The sequence below is a fragment of the Gopherus evgoodei genome, chromosome 15, assembly GCF_007399415.2.
Source record: "Gopherus evgoodei ecotype Sinaloan lineage chromosome 15, rGopEvg1_v1.p, whole genome shotgun sequence".
Lineage (NCBI taxonomy): Eukaryota > Metazoa > Chordata > Testudines > Testudinidae > Gopherus > Gopherus evgoodei.
In genome coordinates this window covers 4,021,321-4,034,282 of record NC_044336.1, presented here as the reverse complement: position 1 = coordinate 4,034,282, position 12,962 = coordinate 4,021,321, and the positions used below count along the sequence as shown (strand labels likewise).

Genomic DNA, 12,962 nt, shown 5'->3' with positions numbered 1-12,962 from the left:
CTGGATAATTGCACTGTTTTGTTGAGCTGAAGTCTAAGCAAGTCTGAAATGGGCCAGCTCCATCCAGCTCACATTGATATCTGGCTACCCAGCAGCAAACTCTAGAGATGGTCAGGAATTTTCCACAAAATGTGTTTTCACTGGAAAATGCCTGTTTGTCAAACCAGTCTTGCTGGCGGATGGGGCCATTGTGATGAATTTCCTTAATCAAAAATGTTTTGGAAAAACGGTTTGGAATTTGCTAGAATGCTCTGTGCCCACAGTTTCTAAATGGAAGTTTCATTTCCCAGTTCAATATGACTTTTCATTTCAAAATTTTAGTTTATTTTGTACAAAAAAGTAATTTTGTTAAAAGGCTGAAATTGAAACAGAACATTTGTAAATGATCAGAACATAACATTCTGCTGACCAGATCTGAAGTTTATTTTTGGATTATCGGTTCATGCAAGTGTTTGAGGTATTTTATTTTTCTTCCTGATTCAGGACAGGAAAAAAAATTTGAAATCTCCAAACTCTCAGAGGATGGGAAAACCATTTCCTGCCAGCACTAGCAAACCGCCAGCAGCCTGTAGAGCCTGGGATGAAATGTACATGCCCTGAGAGGGCTCTGGAAAGCTCACTTCACTTTAATTACCTGGGTGATTTCACGAAAGCTCTTCTCCAATCCTGCGAGGCACCAATCATCCCGCGTCTCTGCCTTCCCCCACATCTCACTGTGTACAACCAAGCCTTTGAAATGGAGAAACGTAGGCTTTCTAAATACTTTATGTCAAAACCAGTTTAATTGAGTGATTTGTACCCTTACTTGTAGAAAATCATACATCTGGTCTGGGAATCTGTCAGGGCAAGTCATGAACACAAAGCTTTGAGATAGGATCTGAACATTCGAGGTGGTCAATGCCGAGCACAAGTATTACCCAGTAACAATGAGCCCTGCAATTCTAGCATGGAACCGTGATCGAATCAGCCACAGGACGGCATGTCCCTAACATTGCTAAATTAATACAGCTTCCAGTGCTCCACAAATGAGCCTGCCTGGGCTGTCCAAGGGGCCTCAAGTTACCATCACTTTCGTTCTCTGTGCCCTCTGACCAGGCTGGCCTGCTTGTCTTGGTAGCTGCTTTGCATTGCCATTGAGGAGAAATACGTTCCATGTTCCTTGGGCTGGTCTGTCACTGTCCAGCTGTCCTGGAGGCTGGTGCTAGCACTTCAGCATGGCCACAAGGAAGCGGCAGGACCAGGTGCCTTGTGCCTGGGCTGTCAGCAGGGATGTTGGATCAGCAATATTCGGGGGAAGCAAAGTGGGTTGTCAGCGTGAAGAACGTATGTGTGAATTATGCTGGCCTGCAAATCCGGGGGAAAGAGGGCTGCATACAGATCTATGAAAAGTCTGTGGGGGGCCATGCCCCAAAGCAAATGACCCTCTGTCAGCCCTTCTGGTTAAAGCCCTGCAATGTCATGTCCAGATCCTGGCCCCTCAGAGCTGCGAATGTGGTATGCCTGGCCCCCAGGGAACCAAACCACAGGGCCACCATCTGCCTGTGTCAGCAGTAGCCCTGAAGGCTGCCTAATACAGCCTACCTGCAGCTCCTCCAGAAAGGGGCTGGGGCTGTGGGCAGATCCATGGGAGGAAGTTGTCTTGGGGATGCTCTTCAGGGTCCCATCTGGGATAGGACAAGCCCTGAGGCATCCAACTGCCTGGCAATTGGCCAGCAAGCAGTGAGCCTGCTCCTTGCCTCTGGCTCCACAGGCAGAGCATGGGCCTGCTGCCTCCCTGATTCCTCAGCCACCAAGGCCCTGCCTGGGACATGCTGCTTGATGACCAGTAGGGTTGCCAGATATCCAGTTTTCGACTGGAACTCCTAGTCGAAAAGGGATCCTGGCAGCTCTGGTCAGTACTGCTGACCAGGCCATTAAAAGTCCAGTCAGGGGTGCAGTGGGGCTAAGGCAGGCTCCCTGCCTGCCCTGGCTCTGCATGGCTCCCGGAAGTGGCTGGCATGTCCCTGTGGCCCCTAGGACCACCTCCAGTGCTGGCTCAACAGTTCCCATGGCCAGCGCTCATTTCTGCTGCTGCTCAGGGCCCTGCCCCTCAAGATGTGGCTCCCAGGGCCAAACCTGAGTAGTGCTGCAACCGCACATGCTGGGTCATGATGGAGGAGTGGCCAGGGCAAATCTGAGGTGAGTGGTGTTGCAACCCGCATCTGGGTGAGCAGTGCCACAAGCAGCAGCAGGATGAACAGTCGATCTGCAGCATGGCCAGCCCAGCCACAAGGAGTGCATCGTAGGGCTGTTTGTAGGATCCTGCCCACCTCCACCATGCATTTGGGTCCCAGGCACGTGCCTAGTTTGCTCTGCATTAATCCAGACCTGGCTGCAGGGAGTGGCTTTGTGACGCTGGGCTGATATGGGCACATTAGAGGCCAGCTTCTCTTCTTGTCCCAGCTTCATAAACAAGGAAAGAAGGAGTACTTGAAAGATGCTCCCGCTGGGCCAGGGAACATGCAGCAAGGACTCTGTAGAGCCAACGAGCACAAGGCCAAGGGCAGCCCTGCAAGACTAGCTGACGCTTCACCAGCCAAACTCACTCCACTCCATCCAGCCAACTCTCCACCCTGGCAATGGTGTGGAAAAGAACCTCATTCTGACTCTCCTGTCATAACAAGGAGCAGCTGGCAGAGAGAGTGTGTGGGGGCGGCTGCAATGGCAACCTGGATCCTTAGCATTGCACTCCCATAAGCCTTTGTCACAACACCACAACTCCCTCCGCCCCTGCACAGCCGCCCCTACATGGTATACCAATACCTGCCCCTCCTCCCACCTGCCTGACCCATCCCAGACCCAGCACCACTATGAAGGACAAACCCTGCCCTGTCTGAGGGGAGAGCTCAGGAACCCAGCTTCAGACTCTCTGGACAGGAGTACAAGGCTGTGGTGCTAGAGCTGGGCAGGAATTTTTTGACTAAACTTTTTTTCATCAGCAAATGCCAATTCACTGAAACTTTTACCTATGGGGGTTGCTGAAAAGTCTGCAGGTCTCAGATGAAATTTCTGGTTCAACCAGAGAGGGGCACATGGCAGCCCCAGCTCCAAGCTCTGCTCTGCTGATCAGAGGTGGTCTCTTACGTCCCAGGTGAGTGCCCATCAACCAGGCGATAGAGTTAGTCTCCTTCTCACTGGCCCAATGACTAGTTACCTATTCATACACAATGGAAACGCTCCAAGGGGAGCACTGACCCACAGATGGACCCACTGCGCTGGGCTTAGAGCACTCAGCTAGGGCAGGAGAAGCCCAAGGGTCAAGTGCTCTGCTCCCACGGCAGAGGAGCTTGGGGATCCCGCACTGAGGGGCAGTGCTCATGGGACTCTTTCCTGTGTAAATCAGGCACAACTCCCCGTCACTGGAGTTATCTCGGCAGAGAAGTGCTGCAAGATAGATGGGAACCAGGCCCAGGTCCCAGGGTTGGAACCGCACAGGCATTTGCACTAACCAGGCCAGTTAAACACGCTTTGGCCTGAGCTTTCCGGGGGTGGGGGTTGAAAGTGTGCTTCGAGAAGGTGTTTGCCAGTTATTCAGGTACCCCTCCTTGCTCCCTGGTTTTAGACAGAAAGAATGAAACTGTTGGATTCAAGCCTTTCTCCCCAGAGTCCATCGTCTCACCAGGAAGCCCCCATGTAAAACTGCCATCAGAGGGAGGACTGTATGGATTTATGTTTATAGGCATGAGCGAGACAGGACTTGGCCTGTATTGTGTATAGTCTCGCAATTTATGTGCTGGCAGCAGTGGTTTGATGGGAGATGTGTTCTGAGGCTCAAAAGCGTGCTTAAGCTTTGTAATACAATTGGTTCAAGCTGAAGTGAGTGAACAAAGTGGAATGTTTTGAGGTCAAATCTGACTTTAGAAAAAAACCCATTGAGTCAGTGCTACTTGACTGCCTTGTGAAAGCATGAGTCTCTGGCTCAGAATCAAGGACCCCACTGCACTAACTGAAAATTAAAATGTTGCATCTGCTCTGAATGCAAAAAAAAAAAAATGTACACAGAGAAAGTAAGAAGCCTTCCTGAGACACACTGTCCTATGCTGGTGGTCTCCAAGCTGCAGCACTGGATTTCTGGCTCACTCGTTCTATTCTTCAAAACATTAATATCATAATCCATATAAAACTGTCAATTGGTTCAACATGGACGTCACCAAGCCCTGACTAATTATCAAAGATTTAGTATCAGCTGAATCAAGTCTCATTTTTGTAAGCAGATGCAGTTTGCTAAAATGTCTTCTCATCACCCACAGTCTTCATTGGAAACATGCATCATATCAGCAACTTCTAAATCTTAAAAAGTTTATATTCAAAATAGTAAAGTAAACAGTTAGGGCTAGTTCTGTTGCCACTATTAATTAACAAATTTAGCTTTGGAACCACTGTGTGTGTGTGTGTGTGTGTGTGGTGTGTGTGTGTTGTGTGTGTCTGTGTGGTGTGGTGTGTGTGTGTGGTGTGTGTGTGTGTGTGTGTGTGTGTGTGTGCGCGCGCGCACGCTGAAGTGGGCCTCTGTAAATGCGGCTGTGGATAGATGGCTGCATTCAAAAATACATGGCAGTTTAGCTGCAGAATGCACCTTTCATGATTTCACAGCGCACAGAGCGAATAAATGATTGTTCAGTTCACTGGCAGTTCTGAAAATCTAAAAGAAAAGTAGATTTGAATCCGTGCTGTGGAGCAGGGACTTGAGTCCCAATCTCCCTGCCTCCAGGAGAGTCTAACCACTAGATTAGAAACTATTATAGCTTGGGATTTCCGCTGTCTCTTCTGTGAAGCTGTTCCATTTTTCCAGTAAAAGCGAGTGAGAATAACTCTGTAGGCCAGGGTTGGGACACTCACCTGGGAGGGGGAACACCTAGCTTTCAGTCTCTGCTTCAGTGACATCTGTAATTACTTATACAAAGTGGAACATCTTCAACGGGAGAGGTGAGAGACCCACCCGAAGTTGCCTTATAGGGTGCCCACTCAGGCATCCCCAGTATTACCGGACATTTTGATACTTCCCCAACCAATGTGACCCTGCCCCCGGGACTTCACAAGACTGTCCAGCAGCCAAAACAGAACAAATGGCCCTAGCTGTAGCCCATGCCCTGATGGTTCGGGCACTCATTTGGGATATAAGATTTGAACTAAGGTCTCCCCCATCCTAGGTTGAACATATTAACTAATTACTAAGAGTTACAAAGGGGGACCACCATTTCTCCTCTGTGCATGATGTCTACTGCCCCTCATGAAACTTGTTCCAAAATTGCTACCATTTTCATTTTGATAATGCCCAACTGGTCAGTTTGATCACTTCAGCTTGCTTCTTTTTTTTTGTTTTGGCTGAAGTATTCATGGAAAGTGACATGAATTAGCAAAATGTTTCAGTCCACATCAGTCAACATTTTTTCTGCAAAAAGTTTTGTCCTGAAAAGCTTCCCCTGGTTCTAATCACAACACAAGCATGTTGCACAGAAAAGTTGGGAGGGGTGGGAGCAGATGGCCAAGGGAGAGGCCCAGAGGGCTGGTGATGAGCACCACTGGCTACAGCTGATTACCTCTGCACAGCACAGACAAAGTGAGCTTTGTTCCATGCGTTAAGCAGGGTGGAAGCCAACGAAGTGCAAGGAGGCAAGAGAGCGGGGGTTGCAGATGGCTGGAATGATGGTTCACTCTCCTTCCGGCAGGCAGTGAGGAAGAGAGCAGGGATGGTGAGGAGGCTGCCTGGCAGAGTGGAAGGAAGGGTGGAGGCGGCCTGGATGGGGTGGAGGCTGGCCGGTGGAGTGGAAGGGGTGGGTGGAGGTGGCCTGGCGGGGGGTGGAAGCTTTGCCTGGCGGAGTGGAAGTAGGGGGAGGAGGCTGGCCTAGAGGGGAGGAGACTGGCCCTGGCTGAGTGGAAGGGAGGTGGCGGCTGGCCTGGAGGGGCAGAGGCTGGCCTGGCGGAGTGGAAGGAGGGTCGGAGGCTGGCCTTGGCAGAGTGGAAGAAGGGTGGAGGTGGCCTGGCGGAATGGAAGGAGGGGCGGAGGCTGGCCTGGAGGGGTGGAGGCTGGGCTGGCGGAGTGGAAGGTGGGTGGAGGCTGGCCTGGCAGAGGTGAAGGAGGGTCAGAGGCTGGCCTGGCAGAGTGGAAAGAGGGGTGTGAGGCTGGCCTTGAAGGATGTGGAGGCTGGCCTGGCAGAGTGGAAGTAGGACAGAGACTGGCATGGCGGAATAGAAGGAGGGTCAGATGCTGGCCGGTGGATGGAAGAAAGATCAGAGGCTGGCCTTGCGGTATGGAAGGGGTGGGAGGAGCCTGGCCTCGTGGAGTGGAAGTAGGGGCGGAGGCTGGCCCGGAGGAGTGGAAGGAGGGGCGGAGGCTGGCCTGGCGGTTAGGAAGGAGGGGCGAGGTTGGTATGGCAGAGTGGAAGGGGTGCGTGGAGGCTGGCCTGGCGACATGGAAGGAGAGGCTGAGGCTGGCCTGGCAGAGTGGAAGGAGGGGCGGAAGTCTGGCTGGCAGAGTGGAAGGAGGGGCCAAGACTGGCATGGCAGTGTGGATGGAGGGGTGGAGTCTGGCCTGGCAGAGTGGGAAGGAGGAACGGAGGCTGGCCTGACGGAGTGAAGGAGGGGCGGAGGCTGGCCTGACGGAGTGGAAGGAGGAATGGAGACTGGCCCGAGGAGGAGTGGAAGGAGGGGTGGGAGGCTGGCCGGACGGAGTGGAAGGAGGAATGGAGACTGGCCCGGAAGAGTGGAAGGAGGGGTGGAGGCTGGCCTGGCGGTTTGGAAGGGAGGGCAGAGGCAGGCCTGGCGGACTGGAAGGAGGGACGGAGGCTGGCCTGGTGGAATGGAGCGGTGGGGTGGAGGCGGCCTGGTGGAGTGGATGGAGTGGCTGAGTCGGCCTGGCAGAGTGGAGGCTGGCCTGGTGAAGTGGAAGGGGTGGGTGAAGGCTGACCTGGCAGTGTGGATGGAGGGGTGGAGTCTGGCCTGGCAGAGTGGAAAGAGGCCTGAGGCAGGCCTGGCATTGTGGAAGGAGGGGCCGAGGCTGGCCTGCGGAGTGGAAGGCGTGGTGAAAAGGAGTTGGCAGAAGTAGTGGAAGGCAGGTCCAGGAAAGGAGGAGAGCTCCTGGATAGGACACTGATATGTGTGGGGAGCCAAAGGGCTGCCAGGGTGGACATGAGGTGACAAGCTGAAGACAGCGCCTTTGCCAGACTCTAACCTGGGGATGCTGAGCTAATGCAGCTGTGGGGTAGCAGAGGAGAGCTTGGGCTCTGTGACTGTTGGAGAGAGAGACCTGGTTAATTCTGGTCATCCCTGAGAAAGGAGATGGGTGTGCTACAGCCATCGTTGGGGGAGGATCTTTCTTGACGGCCTTCAGCTGTTTGGAGGCCAGTGCTGATGTGATAGGGAGGAGTCCAGGAGGATTCAGAGGCCAGCTGCATCAAGGAAGTGGCCAGGAGCACAAGGTCCCACCCAACTGCTGGGTGATGGGAATGGCAGCAGGGAAAGAGGCATTGCTGAGTTTTAGGCATCCAAGGAGCACGGCGGCAAGTCAAGCACCCAATACTGCACAGAGCCAAGGGGGGTTAAGAAGTGCCTGGGATCAGGGCCATCAGACAGGCAGATTGCTGGCTGGGTGCCCTAAGGAGGGCGTTCTCCACACTGTGGTTGTAGCAGAGGCCCAGTCTGAAAGGCCCCAGTACACTCTGGTGGAAACGTTCGCTGAGAGATCAGAGAAAGGACTAGGGAGTTGGGTGGGTGGCAGATACAGGAGACCAGAGAGGATCCGTGAGCAGGGGAGTCGCTGATCATAAGCTGAAATAGAGGCCGTGAGCAGTCCTGGGGGCAGGTCAAGCCTACTAGACAAATGTGCTTGCTGGTGGTAGGGGGCTCATGGGGCGGGGCAGGTGATTGGGGACAGAAGGGCTGCATCTAGGAGGTTGCTACAGAGCTGGGAATGTTGACTTGAGGAGAAGAGGTGGATGGTGTCTGAAGGAAGCAAATGCAGTGGAGGGGCTGTGATTTAGGGTTGCCAGGTGTCTGGTTTTAGACTGGAATGCCCAGTCGAAAGGGACCCTGGCCACTCTGGTCAGCACTGCTGACCAAGCTGTTAAAGTCCAGTGGTGTGGGGCTGGCAGGTTCCCTACCTGGCTCTGCCAGGCTCCTGGAAGCAGTGACATGCCCTTGGCTCCTAGGTGAGGAAAGGCCATGAGGGCTCCGTGCACTCTCCCTGTCTCTTGTGCTGGCTCCAACAATTCTCATTGGCTGGGAACCACAGCCAATGGGAGCTGTGGAAGTGGCACCTGCAGGCAAAGGCAGTGCGCAGACCATCCTGGCCGTGCCCTCTGCCTAGGAGCCAAGGGACAATGTCGCTGTTTACGAAGAGCCACCCAAAGTGAGCGCCACCCGGAGCTCACACCTTGAAACCTCCAACCCCCTGCCCCAGCCCTCAGCCCCCTCCTAGAGCCCACACCCCCTCCCACGTCCCAACCCCCTGCCCTCAGCGCCTTCCCACCCCCAAACTCCCTCTTGGTGCCTGCACCACAAACCCCTTCCTGCAGCCCAGTCCCTTGCCTAAGCTTGGAACCCCCTCCTGCACTCCAACCCCTTGGCCGTACCTTGGAGCCCCTGCTGCACTCCAAAACCTCTCATCCCTGGCCCAACCCCAGAGCCCGCATCCCCAGCCAGAATCCTCACCCCTTCCTGCCCCCTACCTCCCTGCCCCAGCCTGGAGGAAAATGAGAGAGTGAATGCGAGTGCAGGAGAGTGAGCAACAGATGGCGAGGGGATGGACTGAGCAGGGGGAGGAGCTTTGGAGATTGGGTGGGGAAGGGGGTGGGGCAAGGGTTTCGGTTTGTATGATTAGAAGTTGGCAGCCCTATGCAATGTACCAAGGAGAGGGCAGCCATGTCACTGTCTGCCTGTGATGTAGGATTGCCAACTGTCTAATCGCACAAACTCAAACACCCTTGTCCTACCCCCTGCCCCACCCTTCCCCGCCCTTCCTCGAGTCCACGCCCCTGGCCGCCCCTTCTCTGAGGTCTTCCCTCCCTCCATCACTTGCTCTCCCCCACCCTCACTCACTTTCACCATTTTGGAGCAGGGGGTGGTTGCAGGAGAGGGTGTCAGGTGCAGGCTCTGGGAGGGAGTTTGGGTGCGGAGTGCAGGGTGCAGGATCTGGGGTGCGGGGAGAGAAGGGGGTTGGGCTCTCACCAGGCGGCACTTACCTCAGGACAGCTCCCAAAAGCGACTGGCACCTCCTCTCTGGCAGCAGCTTCTAGGGCGGGGAGCCAGGAGGTCTCTGTGCGCTGCCCCTGCCCACAGGCACCGCCACCACAGCTCCCACTGGCCACAGTCCCGGCCAATGGGAGCTGCAGAGTTGGGCGCTCAGGGTGAGGGCAGTGCACGGAGACCCCTTGGACTCCCCCCTAGCGGCCTCAGGGACCTGCTGGCCGCTTCCAGGACTGGCACAGGGCCAGGGCAGCAGGGGGCCTGCTTAGTCCCACGCACCATTGGACTTTTAGTGCCTAAAATCTCCTGGTTTGGCTTCAGTAGTCCTCCAGGAGATAAGCGGAAAACCGGGATGGCTGGCAACTCTAGGAGTGAATGGGGAACAGGACCCTTGGCTCAGGCAGGCTTGTCAGAGAGCAGGAGCCTTTGGGCAGAGACAGCTTTTCTCAGGGCAGGCTGGAATTCTGACTGGGCCCTTTCCTGGGGCAGGCATCCTACCAAAGCACTGACGCCCCTCTGAGGCATCCCTGACAGCTGGGGCTGGTACTTAGCAAGTGGCATCGGACTGCTGAAGGCTTGTGAAATTAGTGGCTAGGTGGAGGGTAGTTCGGGTGGCCAGAAGGATTGCAGGTGAAAGTGGTGTGAGGGGGCAGGGCAGGGAGGTGGCAAAGGGAGAGGTGGCGTGGGGCAATTCCAGGCTGTAAGAAGGGAGCTTGATGTGGAAGAGACAGTGTCATTTACAGTAGATTATTCTGACTCCTTATACAGTAAATTGTAATAGTTTAGGAACTCTTTTGTATCAAATTAGCTTTTATCACTGGCTCAGTCTTGCAATTTTCTATTCTTGTTCTCCACAAATGCCCTTTTTTAGCTTTCCTCGGCTTTTTCCTGATGGGACTTATTAGAGGCTGGGGCTGATTCTTCCTGGCATTCACTTCACTTATCATCTTTGGATTTTTTGGACAGTGTTTTGTTGAAATGTTCTTGCAGCTTTTTGGCTGCTACACTTAGTATCAATCGTTCTCCTGCAGATTCAGAGGTCTGCATCCTACAATGTGAACAGAATTCTTCTCACCTCAGGCTCAGGAATCACCCTCCAAAGGTTCAGAGGTTCAACCAAGTACCCCCCCCAAACTCAGATGCTTATTGAAGCCTGGCCTGAACAATCAATTTCTTGGGGCTGCAAAATTGGCCAGGATGTCTCCTAAGAGCAGACTTTCCGGTGCTTCCTGCTGCTCTGTCCCTGCTGAAGTCAGGAGCTGAGTGTTTCATTCAAAGGAAAAGCAGGTTCAACTAGAGCCAGTCAGATTCTGCATCAGGGATAATATATTATCTCCAGACAAGCTGTGAATTTTACAAGTGTGTTTCTTATTCCTAATTGCCCAGTGTATACTTCTGCACACAACTTTAATCCAAGGATTGTTTGTGAAGTGGTTGCTATTCTTGTTTCGTAATTATGAGTCACTCTTTGTGGCATGCGATTGGCAGCTTTCTATAAGACACCTGGCCTGATTTCTATTACCTGATTGGCTTGGCTACCTGCACTTTGTAAAAAGAAAAGTCTCTTTTTCTGGGTGAGATTTTCTATTTGTTCAATGAATTAACTTTTGTGCTCACAGTAATATGTATTCACAGCTTGATCAAATGCTCTTGCCTATGGATACAAGTGCCACCATCTAAATGGTCATTAATATAGGGGCTGCATGCACCAGAGAAGCCAGTCAGCAGGTTTTATTTGCACAAATTTTCACAACTCTTGATTACGATATTAGCCCAGCTCTAAGGCTAGCCAGCCATCATGATATTTTGCCCAGCTCTAAGGCTAACCAGCCATCTGTGTACATCACAGAAGGTTTTGGCTGAGTTTGCACTGTGGAATGGTGGAAGCCTTAGTGTCATTTTCATTTAATCTGAACAGGCTTCCCCCTCTCCCAGTACTTGGTATTTGTTGCTGAGTGACACCCTATTGCTAACCTTAACCGGAATAAATAGAGCAGAAGGGCCAAATCGTGAGCTGGCAGAACTCCCTGAAGGCAGGGGAGTTACACCAGGGGTGTATCTGTCTCGAAGTGTCCCCCAGCATGTAGAGAACTGGAGTGAATATCTGTCAGCTCATTTGTATCACAAGGATTGAACATTGTTCCTTGTTCCAATGAAATGTCAGGTGATTTAGGATTCTTCTGTTTCTGGTATTTTCTAGAGCTGGCTCTGGAGTTTCAGACCTCCTGGAATCCTTCTCTTTCAAAGTGGAACAGCAGGCTCAGGATCAGTCTTTTCAGGCATGGTGATGAACGGCATGATCCAACAGGAGCCTTCAGACCAGAACAATACACCCTGTGGGAATGAAGACGAAAAGACACACAAAGAGAAAGGTGCAGAAGAGGTGAAAGACTTAACCATATGCACCAATGTCCAGCCAGCCCCCTTTGCTGAGAGGAAGAACGGTGAGTCCCTTTTCCATTCCAGTAAGAAAAGGGAGAACTGTCTGAGCAAGATCATGCTTGATGACAGCTGTGGAGTGGTGCTAATGCAGGTTAGGATTTAAGTGGATGGGAACTGTTTTACTCTAAGTTTTTGGAAGATGCTTTGGCAGATATGCTTTAAACCTGTAAGTAAATGGGAGATTGGAAATTGCTCCTAAATTCAGTGCTTCTATGTCAGCCTTAAATGCTACTGTCAGACTGGCGAGGTGCTTGGCTGCCGCTTCTCACAGCCCCCATTGGCCTGGAATGGTGAACCATGCCAGTGGGAGCTGCGATCAACCGAACCTGCGGATGCTGCAGGTAAACAAACTGGCCTGGCCCCCAGGAGATTTCCCTGATGGCCGCATGCCAAAGGTTGCCGATCCCTGCCCTAATCACTTTGGTTGCTCTTCTCTGTGCTTTTCCCAATTCTAATAATTCTTTTTTGAGATAGAGCAACCAGAACTGCACACAGTATTCAAGGTGCAGGCATACCATGGATTATATAGTGGCTATAGAGAACTATCCAATATGACTCCAAGATCTCTTTCTTGAGTGGTAACAGCTAAATTAGAACCCCATCTTGTATGCATAGTTGGGATTACGTTTCCAAATGTGCTTTATGTTGCATTTATCAAAACTGAATTTCATCTGCCATTTGTTGCCCAGTCACCCAGTTTTATGAGATCCCTTTGTAACTCTTTGCAGCCAGCTTTGGACTTAATTACGCTGAGTAATTTTACATCATCTGCAGACTTTGCCACCTCACTGTTTACCCCTTTTTCCAGATCATTTATTCTAGGAGCAGGTTTTTTTATCTCCTTCCTCTGAAGCATCAGGGATGGCCATCACTGGGGATGAGACATTGGGTAGAGTGGGCCAGGGTTCTGAGGTGGCATAAACCAGTGGTGTGCAAACTGAAGGATGCACCCCTGGAGGAAACAAGAGGTTATCGGAGGGGGTACAAAGAAACTTCAGCCTTCGCCTTTTAAAAACAGCATACAAATAGCACTTTTCACAGCAGACTTCAGAGCCCTGAATCGGGACTGGGACTAGGATTCCACGGGTCTCGCAGGACCCACTGCCATAACAACAAGAGCAAGATAAACATTCAACAAGCAAGCGGGAGCAAATGGGAGTGGAGGTGGATTATTGCAGGGTGGGTAGGGATGGGATTAAAAAATAGTCCTCCTGTGCCACAAACCACATCAATACTCAGCCCAGCAGCTGCTGCTCTCCAGCTTCCCAGCTCTGAGGCAGTACCCACTGCCAGCATGCAGC

The 12,962-nt window shown here is 52.3% G+C and overlaps 1 protein-coding gene across 5 annotated transcripts in view; it reads left to right on the top strand.

Annotated features, from left to right (window-relative positions):
• MYOCD (myocardin) overlaps positions 1-12,962 on the top strand; it is a 506,444-nt gene that overhangs the window by 252,004 nt on the left and 241,478 nt on the right. For all 5 annotated transcript variants that reach the window (XM_030535013.1, XM_030535015.1, XM_030535014.1 and 2 more), the window contains exon 2: positions 11,420-11,663. In XM_030535013.1, the coding sequence (XP_030390873.1) occupies positions 11,420-11,663 (244 nt within the window). The remainder of the gene's footprint in view (positions 1-11,419; positions 11,664-12,962) is intronic.